This window comes from Crocodylus siamensis, chromosome 12 (assembly GCF_052110815.1).
Source record: "Crocodylus siamensis isolate JL-2025a chromosome 12, ASM5211081v1, whole genome shotgun sequence".
NCBI classification, from domain to species: domain Eukaryota; kingdom Metazoa; phylum Chordata; order Crocodylia; family Crocodylidae; genus Crocodylus; species Crocodylus siamensis.
Window position 1 is genome coordinate 25,688,290 of NC_143406.1, and position 15,979 is coordinate 25,704,268.

General features: G+C 47.2%; 1 protein-coding gene across 2 annotated transcripts in view; it reads right to left on the reverse strand.

The window, feature by feature from the left end:
- The window catches only part of LOC149854815 (uncharacterized), a 36,807-nt gene that overhangs the window by 7,465 nt on the left and 13,363 nt on the right, over positions 1–15,979 (reverse strand). The window contains exon 3 of one of the 2 annotated variants that reach the window (XM_090024307.1): positions 9,368–15,836. The exons of the other annotated variant lie outside the window; for it this stretch is intronic. Coding sequence (XP_089880433.1) covers positions 15,832–15,836 — 5 coding nt within the window. The 3' untranslated portion in view covers positions 9,368–15,831. Of the gene's footprint in view, positions 1–9,367; positions 15,837–15,979 lie in introns of those variants that run through there. 2 annotated transcript variants of the gene reach the window in all.

The window sequence follows — 15,979 nt, forward strand, 5'->3', positions numbered from 1 at the left end:
TACACCAGATTGGGCAAAGGGAATTCGTATACTCACTCAGATACCCCAGAGATCTCGATCCAAATTCCAAAGTGTGTCTGCCTCTCCAGAAACTCAGAATTTACATGGGATACTTCCTTTAACTTCCCGGATATTCGGACTTAAACCTCAAATTCCAGGGCGAGTCCAAAGTCGGCTCGGTGCGCACAACCCCTGGTACCGGAGGTGCTCTGTCACTGAATTCCGGGGTAGTCCTCGAGAAGCCCCACGTTGGGCGCCAAATATTGATATAAAAATCGTGGTTCATTTCTCGGGAGGAGGAAAAAAACCTTCAGCTACAGACACACTCTATTAGCAACACAAAAGGTATATATTTGCAAATAGGGTCAGAGAGAGAGACAAAAGATCAAACACTCTGCCCCCGGGCACAATCATTAGCAGGCTTTTATCCCCTCTCTCCTGACCACGTGTCCAGAAGGAGGAACTTTTACAACTCATTTCCGGTTCATACAAACATATATGTAAACATGTCGCTTCATACGTCCCATGTGCATTATAATTAACTACTTAAGTATGCGGGGCGGATAGGCTTAATATGCATTAGGTTATCACGCGTGCGTAGAAGGGATCCAAGGTTACTCAAGGTTCAACCTGAAGGCAAAAATGGCATTTGCTCTTATCTTAGCCTAAGAATGTGGGGGTCATGAAAGAAAGTGTGATTTAGTGTAACAAAGAGATAGTAAATTTGCAGAACAAAGAGAGAGTGATACCTTAGTACAAAGGGCCTTTGGTGGTTTTCCCTTCAATTTCCAACCCCCCCTTCCCTCTCCCATTAAGGAGACAAGGAGGGCTAGCAGCTGTGTTTTTTTTCTAAATCTGCTATTGATAATGCATTTTTAATAATATTTCTAACATAAGGACCCTCCACACACTACCCCCATGGCAGCTGACAGGGAGGTCAGAGAGCTTGTGCCCAGTGGGGTGCAGCTCTGGCCAACACTGTGCAGGTGGAGGAAGTACAGGCTGTCTGGCTGCCTCTATCACTGGGGCTCCGCATCGTGTGCCTGCAGCTCCAGCACTCACAGCGGCAGAAGCCCTGTGCTGGAGCCTGCTGCCTCCCCCGTTCCCTGCTGCACAGGTCTCCACACTCCAATGAAAGTGGAGGGAGCCTTACCCTCTCCTTTCCCACAGAGCCCACCGTGGGGCTTCCCTGCTGCAAGTGTGGAGCTGCAAATATGTGGTGCAGAGTCCTGGGGATAGAGGCAGTCAGGTAGCTGCATGGGGGTGCACTTCTCGCCCCCAGCCCTTTACCCAAAGTAATTGCCCGCCCCTGCTGTAAAGAGACTCAGGGCCTTGTCTCATGTTTATTTTAGGTGGTTCTTGGATAGGGTGGCCATTGAGGTACCTCAGGAATAGAGGACAGTTGCATTTAATGAACATTGCATGCTTCCCAAGGCTGGGAGAGGGCATGGCAAGCTCCTGCAGGTGGTAGCAGCAGTGTCAGCGGCGGGGGCATGGTGAGCGGGGAGCTTCCACAGGCAGCCATAGCGGTGTTGGCAGCGGGCTGAGCGGGGAGCTCCCACAGGCGGCCACGCTGGTGTTGGTGGCAGGGGGGTTTGGGTGTCAAGCAGTGAAAAATACAGGACATGAAGTTGTCCAGTTTCATATCAATAAAGGACAGAGGACAGAAGACCAGAAAACTGGATTGTGCTCTATAAAACCGGACTAATGGCCACCATACTCCTGTTAAGGGTTTCAGGCATTAACTACATGTTAATACCCGAAACTAGTTTTAAGCACACTTGTGGTGGCTTAAAGTTATGCCATTCCAGGGCAGGTTTCTCTCTGATCTGTGTTACCAGCTTGTGTTGCATTATTGTGTGGCCACTTCCCACAGATGAGTCACCCTAGTTGCAGTCTCCAGTATCCCAGTGTCCACTCCCTCACCCTCCTGTTCTGTGCAGACAAACTTTCCAGCCCTGAACTCTACTGCCCAGGGAACAGTTCTGGCACCAAGCCAGCTCCTCCTCCTGCTGCTCCTGGAGGTGTGACTTTCCCACCCCCAGGGTGCAAGCCCATGCGAATAGCCTGCAGAACACATGGCACCTAGCCAGGTTGTGGGGCACAGACACATCCAGGCGTGGGTCTAGGGGGTGAGGGAGAACAAGGTAGGCGCTGGATCAGGTCTCTATGAGGAAGTGCTTCCTTCCCAGGGTAGGAGCTGTAGCTCCCCAAAAAGTACCTTCCCCCACCACTCCCACCTCCCAGCCACCCCTGGAAGCATAACCAACACCCCACCCCCATGCATACACACACATACACTGCAGTCCCAAATCCCAAGTTATTAAACATGAGACCTTTAAATTTACATCATCATCAGGGCTGTGGAAGGCAGGCGGCTGCGGGTTAGGAGCGAGGGGCAGTGGCAGGGCTGGAGGCAGCTTTGGCTTGGGAGTGAGGGGTACCAGGGGGGCTGGGGGATGTGGGTCAGAAGTGCGGGGGGCTGGCAGGGCCAAGGGTCTGCAGGTTAGGAGTGAGGGGCAGTAGCAGGCACAGGGGCTGTGGGTTGGGAGTGAGGGGCACCAGAAGCCTGGGAGGGTGGGGGACTGTGGGTTGGGAGTGAGGGGCAACAGCAGGGCCCAGAGGGATGGGGGACTGCCCCTCCCTCCCAATCATATACCCCAGTCACAGGTGTCCTTTTTTTTGGGAACTGGAAATACGGTAACCCTAGGATGTATTCTCTGATGCAATCTTCCTATCATCAATTCTCCCCGTGAAAGACAACTCAGCAAAGCCCAAATACTGCTAACTAATCAGGCAAGGCAGGACAAGAGTCACAACACTCGTAAGAAAGGGAAATACTATATTCATCCAGTGTTACAGATGGGAACCAAAGCACTGTAAGTCCCTAAGTGACTTCATATAGTATTGCAGGGAATTGAATCTGGCTCTCCTAAGACCCAGGCTAGCCCTGCGCATGAAACCAGCCTTCTTTACAATCAAGTACTTAACATCTAAGACAGCTTGCAGATGTGAAAGTACCCCCCAAAAATGGTGCTTTACTTTAAACTTGGCGTGTTTCCCTGCCAAGCCCTATAGATGATGCCCAGAAGAGACAGTGTGTTCCTTTAACCTGGCTTGCCTGACATCTGTAAAGAACAGGTGCTTTAGTGGGGCTTTTTTGGCACTTTTGTTTAATATAGCTGACTGAATCAGCTTTAGCTAAAAACGCCAAAAAGCCTTGCTGAAGTGCCCAAACTTTACAGATGCTACAGAGCCTGGCTGAAGTAATGGGCTGCCTCTTCTAGTAAAGTGCATTTTTTTAATGTCTGCAAGCATCCTAAGTGGCATCGATTACTATATTTACCTGAATCCAAGACAACTCTGATTTTAAGATGATTTCCCAAGGATTAAATTCTAGACATGGAAAATGATTACAAAATTATACAATTTCTATGTCTCAAATCTAATTCTCAGGGGGTCATCTTAAATTCATTCTTCCTCCTGTGGTGGGGAGGAAAACAGTGCCAGGAGGTTGTGGAGGCAGTCTGACCTCTGCCCCCTCCCCCCAGTCTTGTGCTTGAATCCAAGATGAGGGTTTTTTCCTCATGTTGAATGCAGGGGATAAAAACTTTGTCTTGTATTCAAGTACATGCAGTACTCCATCAAGTAACTACATACTAAATCACACTTTAGGAGGTTAATTACTATATGTGATAGTAGTGCAGTGCCAAGTAGCCTTTGTTGTACACCAGGACCTAGTGTGCTAGGTGTACAAAAACACAATAAAAAGATGGGTTATGATCCAAAATTTCTAGTCTAAGTATTTGTCTCTACATCAGTATAAGCATGTCAAGGGAACAGAAATTTGGCCTAACTCAAAAATCAAGCTAGTCACATCATAATGTGGTAAAAAAAACCCTCTCTCTCGGTTCGTTTCTTTGGAGGCTCATTGAATAATAATCCTTCAGGCACACATTGTTGGTGAGACAAAAGGTATATATTTGCAAATAGGGTCAGAGGGAGAAGACAAAAGATCAAAACCCTCTGCCCCCGGGCACAATCATTAGCAGGCTTTTATCCCCTCTCTTCTGGCACGTGTACAGAAGCAGGAACTCTTACAACTCATTTCCGGTTCATACAAACATACATGTGAATACGTCAGATCATGCATCCCATGTGTATTATAATTAACTACTTAAGTATGCGGGGCGGATAGGCTTAATATGTATTAGGTTATTGCGCTTGCCCAGAAGGGACTCAAGGTTATTCAGGGTTCAACTTGAAGGCTAAGATTGCAATTATTCTTATCTTAGCCTAAGAAATGTGGGAGTCATGAAAGAAAGTGTGATTTAGTGTAACAAAGAGATAGTAAATTTGCAGAACAAAGAGAGAGTGATACCTTAGTACAAAGAGCTCTTGGAGTTTTCCCTTCAGTTTTCAACCCCCCGCTTCCCTCTCTTCTTAAGGAGACAAGGAGGGCTGGCAGCCGTGCTTATTCAGAGGACAACACTATTGATGGGAGCTAACAGCTATTGATAATGCATTTTTAATAATATTTCTAACAATATTCCCCCCTCAAGATGCTTTCTGATCTTTACTTCATTTGGGCATATCAAGATAATTACGAGGAATTTTTCTGAGGACCATGACTTTTGCTACAGTCTGTGCTTTTAGAGGGACTGCTGCGACCTGCATTCCTTCTACCGTGGTGGTTATCAATCTAGTAAGACAAGGAATGAGACAAGGGATAAAAATCAAACCAGTTAGAGCACACAAAAGCACAAACCCTACTTTTTTCCACCAGGGTCCTCCAAATAATTGAAACCACCAGTCCTTATTCCATGTGGTTTCCCACGTTTGTATTGGTACATGGGCTATTTTCCTAATCTCTTTGGCAATCTCTAAGACCACCTTCCCGTTATCATCTATTTGGAGGCAACAATTAGAAAGGTTGAACTTTCCACAGACTCCGCCATCCTCTGCGAGTAAATAGTCTAAAGCCATTCGATTTTGGTATATGGCTTTCCTCATCTGAGAACTTTGTCGGGCCAGCAACTCGAGAGCAGTGGCGGTCTGGTTAGTAATTACTTCCAAGACTGCCTGCAACCGGATGATTCTATTCAGCATATATATTGGTGTCCGGTAGCCCCAACTCCCATCATTAGCCCATGTAGCTGGTCCGTAATACTCAATAATCCTCTGAGGAGGCCACTCATCCTTCTTTCACTTTTGGGAGCCACCCTGTGTCAAACTTACATCAATACTTCTCTTGGCCCTGTTCCAATCATCATACAAAGAGACTCCTAGCTTATTTCCAACCTCAGATGGTAACAAAAAGAAAGATGGTACAATTACTCCAATATAGCAGGTTCCTGTCCACCCTCGTGGTAGGACCGTATAGGCACGCTTTCCACAAATCCAATAATGTCCTTTTAGGGCCCTGTGTTCCCCTCCCAAGGCTAGGGGGTCACGGCTGTGGAAAAGAAGGGGATAGTATTTGGTGCCCTTATGCCCTAAAGGGCCAGTGTGATAGTTACTCAGTTTAAACTGACATTTCCATACGCCATCTTTATCCCTATACTCGCACTTGGTTATTTCATTTGTGTCATTTAAGGCACTCCAATATGTATTAAACCTTGCCACTGTGCCATTCGGGTGTGCCCATTGCCACTTATAGATGTAGGTAAATCGTTTGCCTTGGGCCTTTTCGTATGCCTGACATCTGGTAGGGTCAGGATCGAAAGGTAATATCCTTGTCCTTTTGAGATTTTGCATCTGTGTGGAGATTGGGAGCCTAACGGCAGCAGAATTCCATTGATCAGCATACTTGCTGCATACTTGGGCCCATTTTAATGTGCATGTACACTGACTATGTCCCAAACTCCTTCCTGTACCATTACTGCTAATACAGTACTCTCCCAATGCCACTTGGGAAAGATCCCAGCTGCGGTTCTCATCCCATTCTTGACCAGTACTTTTAACATCCGCTTTGTTACTGACTAACCATTTTGGGGCCAAAGGAAAAGCCCTCCAAGGCCACTGTTCTCTGGCCTCTCGGAGCCCCCCACAGGCCCAGCAGTTGGTAAGATTAAAAGTACTTGCAATTCTCTCCATCATATCAACATACAAATTTGTCCCTGGGGGAGTAATTTGGGAAAGCGGGGGCATAGGCCAGTGGCTAAGGCTATGCAATCCTGCTTCTTTCATTATGCAGATAACAACAAGGCACATTAAAATTCCCACCATATTTTTCCTTTTACTTTCTGGACTAATTTTCTGAACTTCGATTAAGCCGTCTCAGGCGCACTTGGAGATCACCAGTAGGTTCACAGCTCCACTTGTTGGCTTCTTGTTCCGAAGACGACTCAGCTTCTGGAGTGAGTTCGTCTTGGGAGTTGTTGTCCTCTGACGCTTGTGGATGTCGTTTCACATGGGTATGGTGTATCCAACGGTCATGGCCAGCGATCTTTACAGCGGTGTGGGTTGTTAGAAGTACCTGGAAAGGGCCACTCCACCTCTCAGTCAGAGGTTCCTTTTTCCACCACTGCACCAAGACCCAGTCTCCCGGGGAGAAGTCATGTACCGGTACGTCTAAAGGCAGGCGCTGAAAGGAGGCTGCATACCTGTGAAGAGAGAACAAGACAGACTGCAAAGCAATAACGTACATATGAAGCTCACTATTACCTAATTCAAAAGTTACATTCTCTTGCATCCCAGGAGGTAAGACTCGAGGGGGCTTGCCAAACATAATTTCATATGGGGTCAATTTAAGACCCCGTCGGGGAGTGTTTCGAATGCAAGTAAGAGCGAGCGGCAATGCTTGAGGCCACTTAAGACGTGTTTCAATACAGATTTTGGTGAGCAAAGTCTTTAAAGTCCTATTCATGCGTTCCACTTGTCCTGAACTCTGTGGTCTCTATGGTGTGTGTAATTTCCAAGTAACCTTGAGAGTTTGCGCGACTTCTTGAACCACCTTTCCCACGAAGTGTTGTCCTTGATCCGACTCAATGGACTCAGGCAGGGAATACCGTGGAATGATCTCCTGCAGCAAATACTTCACTACTGTAGCCGCAGTGGCAGTCCTGGTGGGCCAGGCCTCGACCCAACCAGAGAGCTGGTCTACCATGACAAGTAAAAACCCGTGATGTCCGGACCGTGGGAGCTCAGCAAAATCAATCTGCCATGCCTGTCCAGGGTACGCTGCCCAGGGTCTACCTCCCATTGGCACAGGGGGTTTCCTTCGGGGGTTTACTTTCTGGCATGTGATGCACTTGGTAGCAATGCGCTGAGCTTCTACATATAGCCCTGGAGCTACTGCTTGGCGGATCACTAGATCACCCATGGCCAAACCTCCCATATGGGTTCTTGCATGGAGCTGTTGCAGCACCTCCCGAAGCAATGGCCTGGGTATCATGATTTTCCCTCCTGGTACTATCCACCACCCCTGGGAGTTCTTTTCTGCACAAGCTCTTTGTGCAAATTTATCTTCTTCAGGGGAATACTGTGGGACTAAATCTTGGATGTCTGGCCATATGGCATGGGACATGGCCTGCTTGGATACCTCCTCCGCTTCTCCCCCAATAAATGCAGCTTCCTTTGCTGCTGCATCAGCCTTTGCATTTCCAAGCTTATGCTTTTCCTCAGCAGCCTTCCCATGGGCTTGCACATGAATGACTGCTACCTCTTTAGGCTGGTGGAGTGCCTCTAGTAGCTTAATAATCTGGGGGCCATTAGCAATTTTATTCCTAGAGGCCGTAATGAAACCCCTTTCTTTCCACAACAGTCCGTGTGCATGGACTGTAGAAAAAGCATATCGAGAGTCAGTATATATATTAACCCGCTGGTCTGTCCCCAGCTGTAATGCTCGGGTGAGCGCAGTGAGTTCTGCGGCCTGTGCCGACCATGAGCTCGGCAATGACTCCCTCCATACTACCTTATCTAAGGTTACCACTGCACATCCTGTTCGTCTTTTTCCATTGATGACAGAGCTGGAGCCGTCTACGAAGTATTTAACATCTGGGTCCTCAATTGGGTCCTCAGCAAGATCAGGTCGCACCTGCGTGGTCTGATTCAGGACCTCAAGGCAGTCATGCGTCGGTTTCCCTGGCTCTGGCAGCAAGGTTGCAGGGTTTAAGGCTGTAGTATGTTTGAAAGTAAGTCCTGGATTAGAGAGCAAAAATATCTCATACCATGATTGTCTGGAGGGGTTAAGAAATTTCCCTCCCTCAGTCCCTAGGATCTGGGGAACTCCATGAGGAGTGAGTATTTTCATATCCGCACCCATGACTATCTTCTGGGCTTCTTCAACAACCACTGCTGTGGCTGCCACAGCCCGAAGACAGGCTGGCCACCCGAGTGCAACTGGATCTAGAACCTTTGAGTAATATCCCACGGGTCTCCAGGTCGGGCCCGATGGCTGTGTCAGCACCCCTGATGCAACCCCTCGATTTTCATGAACATACAGTCGATATGGCTTTTTACTGTTTGGGATGGCCAGGGCAGGGGGCTGGGTTAATACTGCTTTAAGTAGATCAAAGGCATGCTGCATTTCTTTATTCCATTTCCACTTAGTGAGACTCTCCTTAGTCAGGGATTCATACAGTGGTCTAGCCTTCCCACCATAATCTGGTATCCATAGTCGACAGAACCCAGTTAGCCCTAGGAATGCTCGCAGCTCCTTGGGTGACTTAGGTGGGGTTAGACCTTGAATCGCCTGTATGCGGTCTGCACTCAGGGCTCTGACTCCTTTTGAGAGCTTATATCCCAAAAATGTGACTTCAGGCTGACATATCTGGGCTTTCTCTCTAGAAACTTTATATCCTTTTTCCCCTAGAGTGTTTAGGAGTGACCTGGTGGCTTCCTCACAGAGCTGCAAGTTTGGGCTTGCAACTAGCAGGTCATCCACATACTGGAGGAGAGTCACTGCGGGGTGTGATCCCTTCCACTCCTCCAAGTCCTTCTGAAGGGCAAGTCCGAAAATATGAGGGGCTGCTACGAATCCTTGTGGGAGAACTGTCCACATGAGTTGGGCTTTATGGAAGGTGTCTGGATCCTCCCATTCAAAAGCAAACAATTTTTGACTGTCTCGGTGAAGGGGAATAGAGAAGAAAGCATCTTTCAAATCTAGCACTGAAAATATTTCAGCTTCCCCTGGTACTTGTGTCAAAATCGTGTGAGGGTTCGGGACTACAGGATGGTCTGAAAGGACCTTCTTATTTACTGCCCGTAGGTCTTGGACCAGTCTGTATGAGACCTCATCTGCCTTCGGCACTCCAACGATGGGGGTGTTATAGGGTGAAGTCCCTTCCACTAGCCATCCGTACCTCTTGTATTTCTCTATTAACGGCTTGAGTCTAGCTCTGGCCGCTCGGCTGAGTGGGTACTGCTTTACCTGAACGGGCCCCTCCCCATCCTTGAGTACGATCCTTACCGGGGAGACGAACGTAGCTCGCGCAGGGGTTCCATCAGCCCATACTGAGGGGTCTACTCCAGTCATGTGATCTTCTGGACTTACTGCAGGGCGTCGGTCCTCCAGGAGAGCCATCTGATAGTTCGAGCTCTGCTTGACAGGTAGCTGGACCACCATCTGATCGTCTCTGAAAAAGATCTCAGCTTGCAATTTTGTGAGTAAGTCCCGCCCAAGGAGTGCAACCGGGCAACTTGGAGAATACACAAAGGAGTGCTCGAGCAAATGGTCTCCCACCTTGGTGAGGAGTGGTTTACAAACAGGGAGTCGGGTTTGCATTCCCTCAATCCCTTCTACAAGTACATACTGTTCACTAGTTCCTGCACAGGGGGGTTTTTCTGGAATCATTGAAAATGTAGCCCCAGTATCCACCAAGGCTTCAAAGTTTTTGCCACCAACCCTAATGGTTACCATGGGATCTTCTCGGGCTCCAACCCGAAGGGTAGTGGTCTTAGATCCCTGTCCCCTTCATTCTGAATCCTCACCCTTGTCTTCTGCCCGCATGAGGTGACCTCTCGGTTCCCTCTCTCTCTTCTCCTTCAACTTCGGGCATTCCCTTTTTCAGTGTCCTTTCTCTTTGCAATAAGCACAAACGTCTGCTCCCACTCTTTCTCCTTTCCCCTTCTGCATCCCAGCCTTTTCAGAGTTCCCTCCAGTTATAGCAGCTGCTAGTGCTGCCATCTGTCGCTGAGCCTTTTTATCCTCCTTGCGCTCCTGCACTTGCTCACGATTCCCATACACCTTATATGCAATTTCCACCAGCTCTGAAATCGGTTTCCCAGCACCTCCCTCAGTTTTCTGTAACTTCTTACGGATATCAGCAGCAGATTGACCAATAAACATAAGATTTACCATGCGCTGGTTATCTGGGGCTTCTGGATCCAGATCCGAAAACCTGCGAAATGCCTCATACAGCCTCCCAAGGAAAGCTGAGGGATCCTCCTCTTTTCCCTGTCTCACTTCATACAACTTAGACAGATTGGTAACCCGAGGCACTGCCTTTCCCATTGCTTCCACTATAATTCCCAGATACCGTGCACTCAGCTCTCTGCCTTCTGCAGTGTGATTGTCCCATCTCGGCTCTTCTACAGGGAAGGTATCACGCAGAGTACGACCAGCAGCACCCTCTGACTCAACTCTGGCTGTCGCAATATGCTCTGCTGTACCTAACACTTATCTCCTCTCCTCCGGGGTTAGGAGGGTCTGGAGCATCATTTGGACATCAGCCCAAGTGGGTCGATGAGTCTGCTCAATAGATCGAAACAAATCCCTCATCTTTTCAGGGTCTTCACGAAAAGAGGGGCTCTGATTCTTCCAGTTAAATAAATCTGAAGTGCTAAATGGGGTGTAGACAAAAGTTGCAGTGCCTCCTTCCCCAATAACCTCTCGCATCGGACAGTTCAACACCGGCTGTGACTCTACAGGCTTGCGCAAATAATAACCCTTATTTCCTGATTCAGATGAGGCACTTGGCTGAGGCTCACGCTCTAACTCATTAGGTATGCCTTGGTACGTCGGTGGTGGTCTCTCTAAGGGAGGGGGCTGTGGTGCAGAAGGGCTGGATGCCGAGGAGGCGTCTGACTCATCTTCGCTACCGGACAGGGCAACCGGAGCACGGGTCCGGTACTCAGCCAATTCAGAATCCCCCCTCTCATTAGACTCAGGAAGTACAGGCGCCCCCCCCCCGAGTCTTTTTCTTAACAAGCATCACATGAGACTTTACTAAGTAATTCTTAATCCAAGGTGGCTGATTTTGAACCACCCACAACCAACAATCAATATAAGGAAACTGATTCCAATACCTATTTTGCATAACAATTTCATGGATAGCTATCACTTCTTTTAGCACAAAGGATCCTTTCGGGGTCCAGTGGACCCCAAATGTTGGCCACTCGAGTTGACAAAACTTAGTTAAATCACCTTTTTTCATTTTTACTCCGTAATCGGCCGGCTTTGCAAATTTATTAAAATGACGTAATAAGCACTTTAGAGGGGTATCCGTGTTTTCTACACGGGAGCTAACCGTACCCATTTTGCCCACAAAACTGCACCCAAGGCACACCAAATACCAAAAAGTCCCTTACAGCAGATGATTTACCATGAGAACATGCACACCTCCTGCTCCGGACCCAGAACCAAATTGGGCAAAGGGAATTCGTATACTCACTCAGATACCCCAGAGATCTCGATCCAAATCCAAAAATGTGTACCTGGAGACTCCAAAAAAAAAACAAAATTTGCATAGGAGCCCTTAGTGTTCCGGATGTCCCGGTTCACACCTCAAGCCCCCCCTCAGGGCGAGCCAAAAAGAAAGGCTCGGCGCGCAACCCCTCCGGGGGGGCAGAGACGATGTGCCGACGAACTCCGGAGTCAACCAAAGAATGCCCCACGTTGGGCGCCAGATTGTGGTAAAAAAAAACTCTCTCTCGGTTCGTTTCTTTGGAGGCTCATTGAATAATAATCCTTCAGGCACACATTGTTGGTGAGACAAAAGGTATATATTTGCAAATAGGGTCAGAGGGAGAAGACAAAAGATCAAAACCCTCTGCCCCCGGGCACAATCATTAGCAGGCTTTTATCCCCTCTCTTCTGGCACGTGTACAGAAGCAGGAACTCTTACAACTCATTTCCGGTTCATACAAACATACATGTGAATACGTCAGATCATGCATCCCATGTGTATTATAATTAACTACTTAAGTATGCGGGGCGGATAGGCTTAATATGTATTAGGTTATTGCGCTTGCCCAGAAGGGACTCAAGGTTATTCAGGGTTCAACTTGAAGGCTAAGATTGCAATTATTCTTATCTTAGCCTAAGAAATGTGGGAGTCATGAAAGAAAGTGTGATTTAGTGTAACAAAGAGATAGTAAATTTGCAGAACAAAGAGAGAGTGATACCTTAGTACAAAGAGCTCTTGGAGTTTTCCCTTCAGTTTTCAACCCCCCGCTTCCCTCTCTTCTTAAGGAGACAAGGAGGGCTGGCAGCCGTGCTTATTCAGAGGACAACACTATTGATGGGAGCTAACAGCTATTGATAATGCATTTTTAATAATATTTCTAACAATAACTTGTGAGTTCCTAGCACACATCAAATTGTCATGAAACACTAGGGTTGTGGGCCACATTACTGAGGTTCTAGTTTTTGTTATAAAACAGGTTTAAAAAATCCTAGGAAATAAAAGCAATTAAAAACGTAAGGAAGCCCTGGTTAAAAGACAACACAGATGGTTTCAGAATTAATTTTCTGGATTTACAGATTAAAAATATAGAATTGTTTTCACTAAGTTACCTGGAAGAAATGAAAGAGGATCTGCAGGTGAGCTGGGAGGAGACAGATGGGAACGCAGTCAGGGGGCCTAGGGAGTTTCTGGTTAGTGCACATTACTGACAGATGGACAAAAATGTCCCCAGCATTTTGCAAGCCACAGGCTAAGAAACATTCCTTGTGCCAAAAAATTCCCAAGTGATAACAAGCAAAATCAAACTTAGAACAATATTGCAGGTCCAGAAGTGTACAAAAACCAGCACACTGGAAGTTCAATGGGAGAGAGGAGATGGCAAGGGGCTGGGGTGGGGGTTAAGCAAGTGACTGAGTGGCAGGAGGAAGGAGATACAGAGGGCAGCATGAAGCACAGAGTCAGGGGAAGGAGGTAATGGGAATGAGGAACAGATGAGTAGGAAAGAAGAGCAGAGCTGGAGGAAGGTGAGGTGACTTCTTTTTCCTCCCCCTTCCCTACCCTTTTGATTCTAATCACAGTAGTAGGTAACTGTTGATATTCTGGATCATGGTGTATGCAGTGGTTGCAGTGCAGTGCAGTGCTAGCGCTTGCGCTTGTATGGAGCCCTGCAACCATCACACTAAGACCTTTGATGCATACACCTAGGCAAAAGAATGGAGGAGTGGAGGCTGCCCAAGCCATTGCTTTCTATTTAGAAGCTCTGCTTATCACAGTCCCTTCATAGCCTCTGAAGAAGTAAACTACTGCTTACAAAAGTTTGTGCATCTCTGGTTTAGTTAGTCTAAGGTGCAAATGTGTTCTGCTTTCTGCCTGGCTTCAGACAAACATAGCTACCTCTCTCTTCTAAAAGAGGACAGGGAGCTTGCACTACCACACAGGTTTGCAAGACATTGAGGTCAGAGCAGCAGACAAAGAATATGACTTTGGCAGCTGCACTGCAGAAAGATGGATGAAGAGAGCTGTGGAGAAGCATGTAAAAATAAGTCTGTGCATATCAAAGTCAAAGATAACTAAGGCATGGAGAAGTTCCAGCAATGAGGACAGGAAGAGAAGGCAGATAGTAAGAATATTTATTGTTCTTCTAACACAGATGCAAACAACCAGTTGAAGCTGAAAATTAATTTGACTAGAATTTGAATGAATATTTCATGTGGAAGGGGGAGAATTTTGGCTCCTGAAAGATAGTTTAGCATTGGTGCACAGGTGCCCAGCACATGGCTATTCTACTGGACTCAGCACTGTGCCCACCTGTCCTAAGAAACCTTGGCACCTTCATCCACCTCTGCAGGGGAGACAATGTTACATCTTGACCCATGCAGGTCGCTGCAAGTCTGAGCAAGATGCACCCTGAGTGCTGGGAGCTGCAGCTCCAGGACACACATTTTGATATTAAAAACTATGGTTGGGATTTTCACAACAGCCTACTGAAGCCAGATGTTTAACTATTATTTAAAGCCAATGTGAACTAGGTACCTAAGTCCCTTAGGTTACTCTTAAAATCCAGGCCAAGAAGAAATGCTCAGTGTCATGGAAATGAGGTGCACTAACAGGTAACTCCATTCCCCATTTCTCCTCCTGACTGGAATAACCTGTGAGGCCACAAATGTGGTTAGCTGCTTGGGTTCAAAGGGCTAACAACGCAATATCATCAGATGGCAAGAAGCATGCACCTCTAACTAAAGGAAATAGAGGGGCATGGAGGCAATCAGCTATACAGAACAGTTGGTTATGTATTTCTGACACCTGACAACTTTGAAACTTCTATGATCTTTTTCTTTATTGCAAGCTGTGAGGCACTGACCCTGGTAATGGGATCAGGATCAGACAGTTCTCATTAGTAGGGACCTACTAAAATTGTGATTTAGTGAATTTTGTGGGAATTGCAAAATCCAGCATTGCCCACAAAACCTGGCAATGTCTGCACAATCCATGGAAAAGAAAGAAAACTTACTGAAAATGCCTGCCAGGGGGAAGGAGGAGGAGGGGCTGCCTGCATGAAGGGCAGCCCAAGACAACTGCTGACCTCACCCTGATTAGCTGAGAGGGTTGTCTGTCGTGTGGCCCTGCCCCTATCCACCAATTGGTAATGGGGGGTGGGACCACATGACAGTTGCCTCCTGGAGTTAGATAGACCCCCTACTCATTAGCTGGTGCTAGGAAGATAATTCCTGCAGAAATCTGGTCTCCTAAGATAACCAAAGTTGCAGCATTCAGGCAGCTAGAAAGGAAGGAGATGGGTGCAAAGGATCCTCAGTGATAGAAGTAAAAGCTCCTGGACATTTTAAAGAAAGATGACAAGATATTCCTGTTCCTCAGTGCACTCACAGCAGAGACTTGTTACTGCTGTGAAAACATAAAAAGATTGTGCCCAGGAGCTAGGCCCCCATGTCGTAACCAGAAATATAAGCAGTGCTGCCAGGGTGTAAGGGACAGGCTATCAGGACCTCTGACACAGAGGCTAACTGCAATCAGGAATTGCAGGCCATCCATCGCGAGCAGAGTAGTGTGTGCAGAGATGCCTATGCATGCTGTCATGGAACAAGACCTCTTAAGACCTCTTCCCCCAGTGTTTGTTGAAGTATTTAAAGTTTTAATTTCACAGCAGGCAAATACACAATGAGAGAATGTTGACTTGGAAAGCCAGGCATTATTCGTCATGGGCAATTCCTCAATTCAAGGATGATCTCTACCATGGTTCATTGGGTCTTGAGGTGACTTAAAGAGTCCAATCCTTGAGCCGCAGATCCATCCACAAACATAGCAGGTCTTTCTGCCATAGGCTGGGATTTCTCTCCTTTTCCTTTCTCTGCTCTCTCTCTGCTGCTTCAAGGGCAAGATGCTTTACCTGGAAGCAGGCTGCTGCTTGGTTGAGGTTGCAGCATGACGGGAGTCAGTTAGTAGCCAGCTCCTCCTGGCTCTGGATGTTAACATGTGCTTTCTTGAGGTAGGCCTTCAACAAGTCCTTGTATTGTTTCCGCTGGTCACTGTGAGATCTCAAACCACAACTAAGCTGGGAGTAGACCACTTGTTTTGAGAGTTGAGAGTTGGGCACCACACACAATGTCCAGACACAGGCATTATTAACTCTTTGTTTCTGTGTCAGTTAGTAGAGAGCTGGTTAACTGTGTTCTTCTGCCTGGCTTCAGACTGTAATGCAGAGTGACACATTAGAGACTAACTGGTTTGGAAAGGCATAAGCTTTTGAAAGTGACAGAGTATCTCATGCAGTAGACTGTCACTTATGGAAGCTCATGCCTCTCTGAACCAGTTAGTCTATAAAGCTAAAAACA